This window comes from Callorhinus ursinus, unplaced genomic scaffold (genome assembly GCF_003265705.2).
Source record: "Callorhinus ursinus isolate GAN/ISIS: 27379988/994484 unplaced genomic scaffold, GSC_fseal_2.0 scaffold4, whole genome shotgun sequence".
In the NCBI taxonomy this organism is placed as follows: domain Eukaryota; kingdom Metazoa; phylum Chordata; class Mammalia; order Carnivora; family Otariidae; genus Callorhinus; species Callorhinus ursinus.
In genome coordinates this window covers 44,630,187-44,644,819 of record NW_027397066.1, presented here as the reverse complement: position 1 = coordinate 44,644,819, position 14,633 = coordinate 44,630,187, and the positions used below count along the sequence as shown (strand labels likewise).

Below are 14,633 nucleotides of genomic sequence, written 5' to 3'. Positions count from 1 at the left end.
GTGCTCACCCGGCCTGTGACCGAGTGTTTCTATCTCTGGCACCCGACCCCGTGTGGAGTTTCCAAACCCAGCAGATCCCTGCGGTGTGCTCCCGCGCCGCTCCTCCCGGGGGGAGGAAGGGGAGTCTCCCCAGCTCTGCCGCTTGTTGGGTCCCTGCTGGAGGAGTAGTGGCCCGACTGGGCTGCAGATCACAGTTTATGGCCACCCCGAGCTGAGAGCCCGCGCCTCGGCTCATCTCTGCAGCCAGCTTCCCCACTCCGATACCTGGGAGCTCTGCTGCACTCAGGCACCCCCGGTCTTTCTTGACCCCGAGGGTCCTGAGACCACACTGTCTCACGAGGGTTCCATCCCCCGCTTAGCCACTGGAGCGACGTCCCTCAGCGGAGCCGACTTCTAAAAGTCCCGATTTTGTGCTCCGTGGCTCTATCACTTGCCAGAAGCGGCCGACGGAGGCCCCCTCCCCTGCCGTCTATCCTCCCGAATATCGCCTCGGATTCACTTCTCCGCATGTCCTACCTTCCAGTAAGTGGTCGCTTCTCTGTTCAGACAGTTGTTGCTACTCTCTTCTTCGATCTCCTGTTGAGGTCGTAGGCGTTCAGAATGGTTTGATCCCTATTCAGCTGAATTCCTGAGACCAGACGAAATCCAGGTCTCCTACTCCTCTGCCATCTTGCTCCCCCCCAATAATTTTTTTAATGTATCATTTTATAGACCAATGACAGTTTCCTAGTTTATTCCTGTAGACACGTTGAGTTGTTACTTCAGCTGGAAATAATCTCATTAACATTTGCTAATTCTGTGTGGAGTTCTAACACCTATCCTCTTCATTCATTTCTTGTGTATTATGTCACCACAACTACATCTCCACCTGTCTCTTCATCTTAACACAGGCTTCCCCCTTCTTCCACACCTTGCATTACCTCACAATGTGTAGTCAGGGTCCTGGGCAGAAACAAAAGAATGTGGTTGAAGGATTTTCACTCTTGAAAGTAGATTTTTTTTTTTTTTTAATGAGGGTTACACTGCTGTCCCATGTCTTCATTGATTATTAGTCTCCTATAGTTTGCCAATAGCTCAGAAAGTTTTTGAAATCCTTACCTTGGGTGCAGAACAATAAATATGCCTTTATACAGCAATAATTATGGAAATGATTTCAGGTCTGTACTTTTGTGGTAGTACAAACAAGTCTCTCCTTCAGTCAAAATGCTCTTTTACATTTAACTATGTTGTTTATATTCAGAACATATTTCCTTTCATAACAATCAGGCACAGCATATTCCTTTGAATTTTTTTAGACAACAGGGACAGGGATAAGTAATAAAGATAGCAGTTTCCTCATAGAATCAAGCCAAATCAACCACTCAAACAAGAGCAAGAAGCGGTATAACAATAAGAGAAAAATATTTTTTAATTTTTAATTTTTTAAGAGATTTTATTTATTTGACAGAGAGAGACACAGCCAGAGAGGGAACACAAGCAGGGGGAGTGGGCGAGGGAGAAGCAGGCTTCCCGCGGAGCAGGGAGCCCGACGCGGGGCTCGATCCCAGGACCCCGGGATCATGACCTGAGCCGAAGGCAGACGCTTAACGACTGAGCCACCCAGGCGCCCCCAAAAAATATTTTTTTAAAACACATTCTCTTCACAGTCTCTTTTTTAAGTATAAAACTTATCAGGTATAAACTATTTCACTGTCTATTTAGCCACAGGAGAGTCTGCTCACCCAGCATACATTTATTTGAAATAATGTGGTATTTTAAGTGGGTACTTGGTAATACTCAGTAAATGTTAGTTCTACCAGCTCTTCTAACTCAGCCACCACACAACCTTGGGAAAGTGACATAATTTTTCTGAATTTCATTTTCTCTCAGTAAAATCTAGTTGATTATATCTGCCCTATCAACTTCTCAGGATTCTTGTGAGAAAAAAGAAATTTTTTTAACTGCAAAGCATTACATAAAGATAAGGTGGTACTATTTACTGCCTGAAAGAATTGAGAGGAAAAAACAAACAAACTAGAAAGCATAGCAAATAAGAAATCCAAAAAACTCTAAGGATGCCTGGGTGGCTCAGTCAGTTGAGCATCGGATTCTTGGGTTTGGCTCAGTTCATGGGATCAAACCCCTCATGGGGCTCCAAGCTCAGCAGGGAGTCTGCTTCTCCCTCTCCCACTACCCTTCCCCCCCATGCCCCCACTCTCTCTCTCTCTCTCAAATAAATAAATCTTAAAAAAGAGAGAGAGAGAGAGAGATCTCCCTATCTCAAGGATAGGGAAAATTAAAAAAAAAAATCCAAAAACTCTAAATAATAATAATAAATGTAAATGTTAAATAATAACAAAAAATGAATGATTTAATCCATTTATTCAAAGAATGGATACAAATAAAATTATTATTATTTACTTCTCATCTATACAAGCCATTGATACTCATCTTTGGTATTTCTCTTAAATGATTCTCCTCTGTTACCTATTCTAACTCCATCTTAGCCAAAGAAAGAGTAAGCATCAATTTTCAGGGGGCATCTGTTTTGTGTACTCTATGTACACATTTTCTTTTTTCCATAGAGAGCACTTTCTTGAAATTTCATTAGCTACTATACTTGAAATAGAGACGAGGGGAGATCGGGATATACTGACCTGGAGCTTCACAAAATCTGTGACATGAGATTGTCAATGCAGCATCCCAAGTCCCTTAAAGGTTCAGACCTAGCATGTAACATACACCTAGTATTTAGCAAACAAGTAAAACAGTAAGTGAATCTAAGGAGAGTTCTCCTACATCTCAATCTTCTTCCCCTATCTCACTTCTTAATCACTTTATCTCTCATTTCCTTTTTACACAGGAACTGTCATTAGAAAATGGACTTATGGCCAAGAAAAAGCACAGGAACCCCCATGATCGGTTTTTCCTTCAGAAGCCCCAGATTGAGTCTTTCACATCAGCTAGTTAGTCTGGTAGAAGAGTACTATACCTACAGTCTTACCATTTTCTTGCAATGCCACAGGGACCAGGATCTACAAAAATAAAAGTAAAAGCAAACATTAGATTCAATAAGAATCAAAGGAACTATAAAGATAACATCACAAATCAATAGAAAAAGAGACTGTGAAAAATAACTACCTAGAGGAATTGCTAAATTAAGTATGTCACACCATGTACCAAAATAAATCACAGGTAAAGCAAGGAGTTAAATATTTAATTGAATTAGAGCAAAAATAAGAGAATATCTACTTACTCACTAGATTTTAATCTAAGCTAAAGGTGACAAGAGATACACAGGAATAATATAGATTAAAATATTTAAAACTTGGGCGCCTGGGTGGCTCAGTTGGTTAAGCGACTGCCTTCGGCCCAGGTCATGATCCTGGAGTCCCAGGATCGAGTCCCGCATTGGGCTCCCTGCTCGGCGGGGAGCCTGCTTCTCCCTCTGACCCTCTTCCCTCTTGTGCTCTCTATCTCTCATTCTCTCTCTCTTAAATAAATAAAATCTTTAAAAAATAAAATAAAATAAAATAAAATATTTAAAACTTAAAACTTCTATGTGTCAAAAATTAAAACTTGAAGAGGAAATGAAAATATTTGGCAACAAATATGAGAAAGGGTTAATAGTCTTAATACCCGAAGATTATAAAAGTATAGATGAATAAGAAAAACACCAAGGTATGTGTCAAAAGTTGAACGGACAAAGGACAGAAACTGAATTCATATATGAAGACACACATATAAAGACATGTAAATAAAAGAAAAAATTCATGCTTGCTTGTAATCAAAACAATGTAAATAATGAGATTTTTGGTAAACTACAAAATTAGCAAAAAAGAAATTTTGCAGAGGATAATGAGACTAGATGGTTTAGATGAAATGAACACTCTTTTGTACCGCTGTGGAAACCTAAACTAGTATACTTTGTGAAAAATAATTTGGCAGTATAAGTCAAATTCCTTAATCTAATTCTACTTGTAGAAATGTACCCTAAAGGGGCGCCTGGGTGGCTCAGTCAGTTAAGCGTCTGCCTTTGGCTCAGGTCATGATCCCAAGGTCCTGGGATCGAGCCCTGAATCAGGCTCCCTGCTCAGTGGGGAGTCTGCTTCTCTCTCTCCCTCTGCCTCTCCCCCAGCTTGTGCTCACTCTCTCTCTCAAATAAATTAAAAAAATCTTAAAAAAAAAAATGTACCCTAAAGAAATTATTCCAAGCATAGCAAAAATGTATGCACAAAAATGTTCATTGTGGTATCAGTGGAAAATTGGATACACCTGAAACGTCCAAAACAGAAGAAATGGTTAAGCAAATTAAAAATCATGGTTCAGGGGCACCTGGGTGGCTCAGTTGGTTGAGTGTCTGACTTCGGCTCAGGTCATGATCTTGGGGTCCTGGGATCCAGACCTGCACTGGGCCCCCCACTCAGCGGGAAGTCTGCTTCTCCCTCTCCCTCTGCCCCTTCCCCTGCTCATACTCTCTCTGTCAAATAAATAAATAAAATCTTTAAAAGAAATCATGTTTTGGGGTGCCTGGGTAGCTCAGTTGGTTAGGTGTCTGACTCTTGTTCTTGGCTGGTCTTGATCTCAAGATCGTGAGTTCAGGCCCTGCACCGGGGCCTGGCATGGAGCCCACTTAAAAAAAAAAAAAATCACGTTTAGTTTTTTGCTAAATGTGGGAAAATGTAGGAGATCATATAGGCTACGTTATGCAAAGGCCTAGTATAATAGGCCTCATAAGGACAGTCTGTTCCAGATGTTTTTTTCTTGGGAGTTTTTAATCATATCTGAGAGTTCTGAAGTACCGCTGCCCACCCTCTGAAGTATTTTGGGTAAAGGAAAGTGGGGGTGCTCTGGCATCAGACAGATATAGCTCAAACCCCAGTTCTGTTACTCAGCCGTACAACCTTGGGCAAACTGCTTAACTTCTCTGAGACTCAGTTTCCCTTCTCAGATAGGAGGGTAATAGGTATGCCTGTATAAAGATTAGTGACATATATGTGAAGTACTCTGCATATAGTAGGTGAATGGTGATCAGAATTATTAGTTACAATTTTAGTGTATCAGTGTGGGAGCACTGCAGGAAACACAGCAACCCAGATCTGATTGGGTTTCTACTATGTGCAGCATGGTGCCAGTGTTGAGAGAACAAAAATAAGTAAGGTAAGTTCACCTCTCAAGGAGTTTACAGCATAGTAGGAGATAGGTTACAAACTTAAAAAAAATAGTAAATGGAATTTTTGAATTGGGATATTTTCTATTACTCTACTTTAAAAAAAAATATTTGAGAGAGAGAGAGAGAGCATAGGCGGGGGAGAGTCAAGGGAGAGGGGGAGAGAGAGAGAGGAGCAGACTCCCCACTGAGGGTGGAACCTGATGCGGAGCCGGATCTCAAGACCCTACGATCATGACCTGGACTGAAATCAAAAGTCAGATGCCCAACCAACTGAGCCACCCAGGTGCCCCATCTATTACTCTACTTTTTAAGGCCAAACTGACTCAGACCTAAGGAAAAGGGGAGAGTAGTCTACAAATACGCCCCTTGTGCCCAGTCATGCTGTCACCCATCACAGATGCAACACTTGTTCTGTGGATTTTTTGTGTATCACCAAGCTTGGTTCCCAGCTTTATATACACAGGTCAGAAAGTCAGTATAACACTGAATCAATCCTAAAAAGCCTTCTACAAATACTGATAATATGAATGAATAACACTTTTCCTATTGCCCTTTCATGGTAGTTTCTCCCACAGGTAGAGGTTGCACTCTCTCTCTCTCTCTCCCTCTTTTTTTTTTTTCTTAAGAGAGGGAGAGAGAGAGAGGAGCAGAGGGAGAGGGGGAGAGAGAATCTTCAGAGGCCCATGCCTAGAGCGGGAATCTGATGAAGGGCTCAATCTCATGACCTGAGCCAAAATCAAGAGTTGGATGCTTAGCGGACTGAGCCACCCAGGCACCCCTTGCACTCTTTATTTTAGAAATATTTTTGATGTTATCTTACCAATTGGTGGGATAGAACAGCTCTCAGGCGCCTATTATTAGCTAATGTCCCAAGCAAAGCACTATCACAATGGTTTCCAAACTTGTCTGCACATTAAAGATCACTTGGGGATCTTTTAAAAATTGTGGGGCCCAGGTCACACCCTAGACCAATTAAATCCACAGTCTTTGGAGGTGGAACACAGGTACTGGTATTTTTTGAAGCAGATAAGTTTGGGCTTTACCACAATATTATTTAATGGGTAAGATTCCTGGCTCTGGAATCAGACAGGCTAAAACCAAATCCTGGCTCTAACCAGGAGAGAGAGGAAAAGCATTTCAAACAGAGGAGACAGCAAGTGTAAAGGTCCTGAGGTGAAATCAAGCAAAAGGCACAGGAAGATGGTTGGTCAGGGTGGCTGGAGGGAAGGGAGCAAGAGAAGACAGCAGGATTTGTGGTTGGGCCAGATCCCAGTGAGCCCTGCAGGAGTCTGGCTTTTATTTAAGGGCTACCAGAAGGAAGTCCCTAAAGGATTTTGAGCGAAATGATGAACACCAGCTCCCTCTAAGAGATAATCAGAACATTATGGCTGTAGTAGGCCCTTTAAATGTCTGTATTTTATTCTGTAGCACACAAACCACATCACTCACGTTGCCCCCTACAGCTAGAAAATGCAATGATCCAGGCCATTTGATGGAGAAGGCTGCCATCTGCTGGGAGAGAGCCTGATTAAACCTGTTCTTCCCGGATGGCAGCGATGAGGCATTTGTTCACTGTGAGTCCCATTGCAAACTCAAGTAAAGCATTTTGTAACATATAAGGATGAAATGTCTAAGTATAACTGTTCTCCACTTTGCCCTCTACCCTGCCTCCTAAGGAGCCCACGTTTGAGATGTTCAGCCTCTAGTCCTGGGTTGTACTGAATGGGATACCACTGACCTACAAAGAAAAGGCAGGGAGCACCTCTCAGAATGGATCTAGGGGGCACAGGATGAGAGGGTAAGAGAGAGGAACGCTAGAACTGGAGAGAAATAGGAGAGGTATTTTTGGAGATTAGCTGTCATTAGGATTGGGACGTGGGAAGAGTGATGCCTCAAGAAAATTTTTAGCAGGTTTCACTCTATGTTCGATGGTATAGTGGCCTGTAAGATACTTCAGTAAGGTCTACTTTAGTTTTCAAGGCCTTTTGAAGTAAAATTTGTGCTTGTTTTATGTGCACTATTGTCTTAGAGATTGGTTGTAAAGCAGTCCACTTCTATATTGGGTATGACAATGTAAACAAACAGTGGGATGTTCTCTGATATGATGTACTAAGCTATGTGATCCATCACTACTGTTCATTCTTCTTGCTCTTCTAGGCACAGCTCCCTAGCACTGTGCTTCCCAGTGCCTTAGCTCAGGGTCATCAGGCAAGAGACAGGAGAGCGCGGGAAAGGGTTTTGGCTTGAGGTTGAGAAGGCAGAGGCAGAAAAAGGGCAAGTCCTTCCACCTGGTTCAATGACAACAACAACAGAAACCAGGGACTTCCATGCAAACTAGAGCTCAAAACTCTTACACCCTCAAGCTATTAAGCTGTGCCTCCTCTCATAACTATATTTTTGTGACCCTTTTTCTCAAATTTCAAATCTATTTTTCATGTTCATTTTTACCCGATTTCATCTATGTGAAGACAGCACTGGCAACCTGGGTAGCTGCTAAGAAAGCTGGCTTTATAACTCACACCAAACACCACGATAAATTCTGAATGGATCAAAAATTTGAATGTTTTAAAAAAAAAAGATTATAGAAGAAAACACATGGGTAATTCCTTCATAACCTAGAAGTGGAAGAAGGCCTAATTATGATTCCAAACAGAAGCCATAAAAGAAATGATTGGCAAATTTTACTATAAAAATATTTTTGTGGCAAAACAAAATGAAATAAAAACAAGCAAAGACAAGGAGACCACCAACAAACAGAAATAAACAGGTCATATATATCCCAAAGGGCTAATCTCCTTATAATTAAGAAAAATACCTAGCAAAAGAAAATAGGCAAAGGACATGAAAAAATATATATCAAAAAAATGCTTAATGTCATTCGGATAGTAAGATAAATGCAAATTAAAACTTAACTGACACACTAGTTTTTCATCATTTTGTTTTTCCTTTTTTTTAAGATTTTATTTATTTATATGAGAGAGAGAAAGTGAGAGGAAAAGAGCACAAGCGGGGCAGAGGGAGAGAGAGAAGCAGGTTCACTGCTGAGCCAGGGAGCCTGATGCGGGACTGGATCCCAGGGCCCCGGGATCATGACCTGAGCCGAAGACAGCTGCTTAACCGACTGAGCCACCCAGGCACCCGCATCAGTGAGATTTTCAAAAAGCCAGAAGTTCAACCACACATTACAATGGTGAGACTATAGAGAACAGACACTTCCATTGCCACTTTCATTGGGCGTACAAAATGCATCAACTCCCGTGGAAGGCCATTTTGTTAAATCAAAGTTCCAGATGTGTTAACCCTCCAGTATCCCACTTCTGGAAATTTATTCTACAGGTATACCTGTATGATGTGTACTAAACGACATCATGTACAGGTCTATCTATTACAGCATTGCTTGTAATAACAGCAACATCCTGGAACAAATGAGGTGTTAAACTCGTAGTGGCACAACTATGTCATGAAACATGAGGCATCTGCTTTTTAAAAAAAAATGAGGAGGGACGCGTGGGTGGCTCAGTTGGTTAAGCGGCTGCCTTCGGCCCGGGTCATGATCCCAGGGTCCTGGGATCGAGCCCCGCATCAGGCTCCCTGCTCAGCGGGAAGCCCGCTTCTCCCTCTCCCTCTGCCTGCCGCTCCCCCTACTAGTACTCTCTCTCTCTGTGTCAAATAAATAAAATCTTTTAAAAAAAAATAAAAATAACAAATCACTTCCCTAATCCCTTATAAATCCAAATTAAGGGGCGCCTGGGTGGCTTAGTCAGTTGAGCACATCCAACTCTTGATCTCAGCTCAGATCTTGATCTAAGGGTAGGGAGTTCAAGCCCCACATTGGGTTCCATGCTGGGCATGGAGCCTACATAAATATATACATACATAAAATCCAAATGAAGTACTCTTAGTTCTGTATACTTGAGATTAAATAGTTAATCTCTATTTCAGCCTGTTTTAGGTAAGTACCTTAAATGAATACTTTGGTCCTATTTTCTGAGTCTTTCTTCTCCATTAAAAATAGAGGTTAGTTAGTATTGCCATTCAACTCAGGGAAATGAAGTGATTGTGCTGTGGGATACTCCAATCCACTTTATTTTGTATGTTATGTGGATATGTTATTGTTATGAATGTGTTCAGCCTCCCCAACCACACTGACAGTCCTTCAAGGATGGAATCCCTGTCTTACTCATCTATGGCTCAGTGTCTACACCCTGAACATAGTAAGTGCTCAATAAATTTTAACAGGGACATTGATGATTAGATGATGATACATTAATAAGGTGATTATGGGCCCTATTCTATAATATAAATTTTAAAAATATGCACCCAACCAAACTGCCATGTGTCAGTCATCTTTACAGCCCCACAGGACACAAAGAGTGCCTTGGTAGATGCTCAACAAATGTTTGGTGGATGAAGGGATCTTATTGAGTGAACAGAAGCATGGTGACATGCTGACTAAATATTTCCTAATATTTACACTATTTTATGTAAATATTGTATAAATATGCTGGACGCTTGTTAAGCTTTACTAAGGGAATTAATGTAAAGATAGGATTTTTAACAAGGAAAATCTAAAATCTAGAAAACAAATAGATAAGATAGGAAATTTTTTTTTTAAGATTTTATTTATTTATTTGACAGAGAGAGACACAGTGAGAGAGGGAACACAAGCAGGGGGAGTGGGAGAGGGAGAAGCAGGCTTCCCGCCCGGCAGGGAGCCCAATGCGGGGCTTGATCCCAGGACCCTGGGATCATGACCTGAGCCGAAGGCAGACACTTAATGACTGAGCCACCCAGGCACCCCATAAGATAGGAAATTTTAAAGTAGTATTTTCTAAAGCAGAGTCTGAGAACTTTTGAGAGAGAATCTCATCATCAAGCTACTTCTGAGGGGGTTACTTTAGGCATCATGGACAGGGAAGGCCCTCTAAGAGTCAGGCTTTCCAACCTTTTAAAAACATGGACTGGCAGAGAAAGATCAATAACATATGATTTCACTCACATGCAGAATTTGACAAACAAAACCGATGAACATGGGGTGGGGAGAGAGAGGAAAACCATAAAACTACTCTTAACTATAGAGAACAAACTGCTGGTTACCAGAGGGGAGCTGGTGGGGGGAGATGGGTTAAATAGGTGATGGGGATTAAGGACAGCATTTGTTGTGATGAGCACCAGGTGATGTATGAAGTGTCGAATCACTAAATTCTACACCTGAAACTGATATTACACTGTATGTTAACTAACCAGAATTTTTTTTTTAAAGATTAAAAAAAAAATTTAAAGTAATCGTTATACCCAATATGGGGCTCAAACTCACAACCCAGAGATCAAGAGTCACACGCTCCACCAACTGAGCCAGCCAGGCTCCCCATAACTAACTGGAGTTTAAATAAAAACTTGGAAGATAAATTAATTAATTAAAAAGAAAAAAGAAAAGAAAAATGTGGACTGGGACCTGAATAGGAATTAATCATGAGACAATCCTGTAAAAATAATAAGCATCTAGGGAGAGGAAACCACAAATACAGATTCTGAAGCAGGGGCAAGTATGGGATTGGCCTTTTAGAGAACAGAAAAGAAGTCAGTATGACTGGGGTAGAGTAAGCAGGAAGGAGTAGAAGGGAGTGAGGTCAGAGGGCTCACAGAACTCTAGAGACCCCTGCAAAGGTTTGGTTTATCCTAAGAGCAATGGGAAGCCACAAGCAGGATTATATAGTAAGGGTGGCATCCTTACTTTATAAAATAGCATTGAGTTTGATCAAGCCAAAAAAAAAAAAAACTACTATTTCTCCCTGACTTCTCTTCCCTCACCTTCAAATCAAATGCATCCAATGCAAGTTGTTAGTTTTTCTATTTCTTGAATTCATTCACTTCCATTGGTACACCCTCATCCCAATTATGGCCATTTCTCACCTGGATTTCTAGATGAGCCTCTCGGGTAGTCTCCCTGATTCTACCTTTGTTTCCCCTGCAATCTGTTTGCCATTTTCTGGAAGCATTCAGTTGGAGGAGTGAGGGAGGAACAAGACTGGGAGAGAAATCAAGACTTCTATTTCAAAGTACGTTATTTTTGCGATGCCTACGATATATCCAAATGGAGATGTCCAGTAGGCAGTTTGAATACATAAGTGTGGGACACAGGAAAGAGAGTAGAGCTGGAATATATAAATTTAGGAGGCAGCAGTATAGGCATGCTATTTAAAGCTGTAAGTGTACGTAAGACAGCCCGGGAGGGAAAGTGAAAGAAAAAAAAAAAGAAAAAAAGAAAAGGGGTCAGGATGGAGCTCTTTAGAGTTCAGGAAAATAGGGAGGGCTCAGCAAATGAGCCCAAGAAGCAAGCAGTCACATAGGTGATGAACTGGGGGACTGTGGTGTCACAGAGGCCAAGACTAAGAGGTATATATTTCAAGAAGGGAGTGGTCAATTGTATTAAATGCTGCCCAGAGGCCAACTAAGATAAAAATACTACCACCACTACTAATGGCTAACATCTACTAAGCACTTACCAGTACCACAATCTGCTCTAAATGCTTTACAGGTATTAACTCAATTTTCTTAACAACCCTAAGGATAGAGAAGGAACCAAGTGGACTTGGTAACAGAGGCTGAATGAAGAAATCTTTCATTCAACAATAACTGCTAAGTCCTAACTTGTTCCAGGCCCTGCTTGAGGCACTGAGGATGAAACAGTGGAAAAGAAAGGTTTTGTCCTCTGTGAGCTTAATATAAACAGTAAACAAATAGACACATTATATTGTACAGTCAATAAGACAAGTACTTTAAAGAAAATGAGCAGGATAGAGAGTGTTTGTTTTGACAGAGTGATCTGGTATATCTTTAAAAGGTGACAAAGACTTGAGGGAAGGGTGTCCTGGCAGAGGAAAAGTCAAATGAAATGACTGTGAGGTGGGAGCAAGGAGGCCCACGTGGTCGGAGAGCAGAGATGGTGGGGAGATGGTGAGACATCTGGACGAGGGTCATGTGGGGCCTTGCAGGCCTGCTAAGGACTTTAGATTACAAACTATATGAGATGAGAACCCCCTCTGGAGAGGTGAGAGTGGGAGAGTTGCATAGAATTTATGTTCTAAGACCCATGACCACTGTATGAACAATAAACTGGAGAGGGGGGAGGAATGGGGCAAGAGTGGAAGCAAGAGCAAGCAGAAGGCCATTGTTGTGGATCGAGCAAGAGATGACAGTGGCTTAAAAAGATGATGAAGCTCTAGATGTTAGTAAGTGCTCAGTCATGATATATCTCAAAACTGAGGTTTGCTGATGGTTTGGAGGCTGAGTGTAAGGGGAAAACAGGTGTCAAGAACGACTACAAGGTTTTTTGATCCTAGCACCTAGATGAATGAGTGGTGGTACCGTTTGCTGAAATGAGGAACAGTGAAGGAAGAGCAAGTTTCGGTGTGGAAGTAAGAGTTCAGTTATGGACACATTTAATTTTACGTGCCTACTAGATACTCAAGTAGGGGTATGAAATAGACAACTGGTTATAAAACTCTGGAACTCAAGGGAAAAATTTGAGAAGTTACCAGCATACAATTAAAGCCATGGAAGTGATGACATTGCCTAGGGAACAAGGAAAGTTCTAAAGAATCTGAGAAAAGCCATCACTCACCTCAACCTAGAGGCTGGGAAGAGAAGTTCCTGACTCAAAAGAAAACTGAGTCAGGAACAATTGATGAGACAGGAGGACAATGAAGGCAAGTCAAGTAAAGAAGGGCTTCCAAGAAAGAGGAAGTGAATGTGTTAAATGAGTAAGATGAGAATGAAGAATTAACCATTGATTTTGGCAAGGCAGAGGTCATTATGACCTCAACAAGAGCACTTCAGCCAAGTAGAGGAGATGAATGTTAAAGGGGGTTCTTAAGAGAATGAGAAGTGAGGATATGGAGATAAATAACAACTGTTTTGAGGAATTTTTCTCTAAGGAGGAGCAGAGAAATAGGAGTGGTACATGGGATTAAGAGAGGGTTTTTTGTTTTGTTTTGTTTTTAAGATGGGAGTTATTGCTTCATGTTCACGTGCTGAATGACCCAGTAGAGAAAATAAAATGATGCAGGAGAGAGAGGGGCTAATTTTAGGAGCAAAGAGTTTAAAGTTAGATAGGATGGTATCCAACATACAGGTTGAGAGAATGGCCTTTAATAGGAAAAAAGACAGTTCTCCATTATTAACAGGAGAAAAGGCAGAGGATATATGTACAGATGCTGGTAATTTGGTAGATTCCATGTTGAAGACATGGGGTCAAGGGTTTTTTCAAGATGAAAGGTTCTTGAGTATATACTTATAGAGTATGTGTGTGCATTCATGGGACTGATTCATTAGAGATGGAGAAATTAATTCTGTAGGAGAGAGGGGGGATATGGCAAGAACAAAATTCTTCAGGAGACAAGAGCGGAACCCAAAGCACAAGTGGAGGATTTTGCTTTTCACAGAAAAAGGCACAATTCTTTTTTGAAATATGTAAAAAGAATACATAGGTGTAGATTTGGGTAAGGCAATAGATTAGTGGTAAGAAAATATGAGAGCTCGGGGTGCCTGGGTGGCTCAGTTGGTTAAGGTCTGTCTTCAGCTCAGGTCATGATCCCAGGGTCCTGGGATCCAGCCCCGCATCGGGCTCCCTGCTCAGTGGGGAGCCTGCTTCTCCCTCTCCCTCTGCTGCTCCCCCTGCTTGTACTTGCTCTCTCTGTCAAATAAATAAATACATACATACATTTTTAAAAAAGAAAAGAAGAGAGCTCATGACTATTTCTATTTGCTCAATAAAGTGTGAGACAAAGTCTTCAGCTGTTTGGGGGTCAAAAGTGTAACATCTGGAGGAGAGTAAAGAAGATAGTTATCTTCTCAGAGATTAGGAGAATTTACTAGATGAATAAAGTGGGTTTACTAGGAAGTATCAAGTAACCAGTAAGATGTGTGGTCATAAAATTGAAATAAACCATATGATTGTGTGATTTTGTTCAGCAAGAGTCAGCTGCTCAGGTGTACGCAGAAGATGGATGGTTAGGTTTAACCAGGGTTGGGGTTTTGCTTGGAGAAGTATGGTGGACAGCCAGAGTCAACAGGGTGGTGGAATATGTAAGTGAGCCACTGACAAACCATAGAATGGAAGCTCATAAAGAGGAGCCAAGGAGAACATGAGATTAAAAGTGGTCAGCTGAGGGACTAGAAGCCCAATGTGGACAAAGAATTGCTTTTGGGGGGGGATCATCAGTGAAAAGTCATTAAGTGAACTAGTGTGGTTAGAGCAAAGGATGTTTATACCCAAGACCCATTAGCCCTGTAATGGGCTTGGTGAGGACTGTAAACATTTAGTAAATACACTTTGAATTCCTGCTCAATGAGTATTTTATTCCTACAACTTTAATAATGTAATAGCTAGCATTTATTGAGTGCCACCATGCGCCAAACACTGACAAAGGATCCCTCCCTTTAATGCAGAGGAAGAGATAGCATCTTAAGTGCTATAATA

At 41.4% G+C, this 14,633-nt stretch overlaps 1 protein-coding gene across 2 annotated transcripts in view; it reads right to left on the bottom strand.

Moving 5' to 3' along the window:
* SPMAP2L (sperm microtubule associated protein 2 like) overlaps nucleotides 1-14,633 on the bottom strand; it is a 54,733-nt gene that overhangs the window by 38,863 nt on the left and 1,237 nt on the right. For both annotated transcript variants that reach the window (XM_073891728.1, XM_025887499.2), the window contains exon 2: nucleotides 2,984-3,014. In XM_073891728.1, coding sequence (XP_073747829.1) covers nucleotides 2,984-3,014 — 31 coding nt within the window. The remainder of the gene's footprint in view (nucleotides 1-2,983; nucleotides 3,015-14,633) is intronic.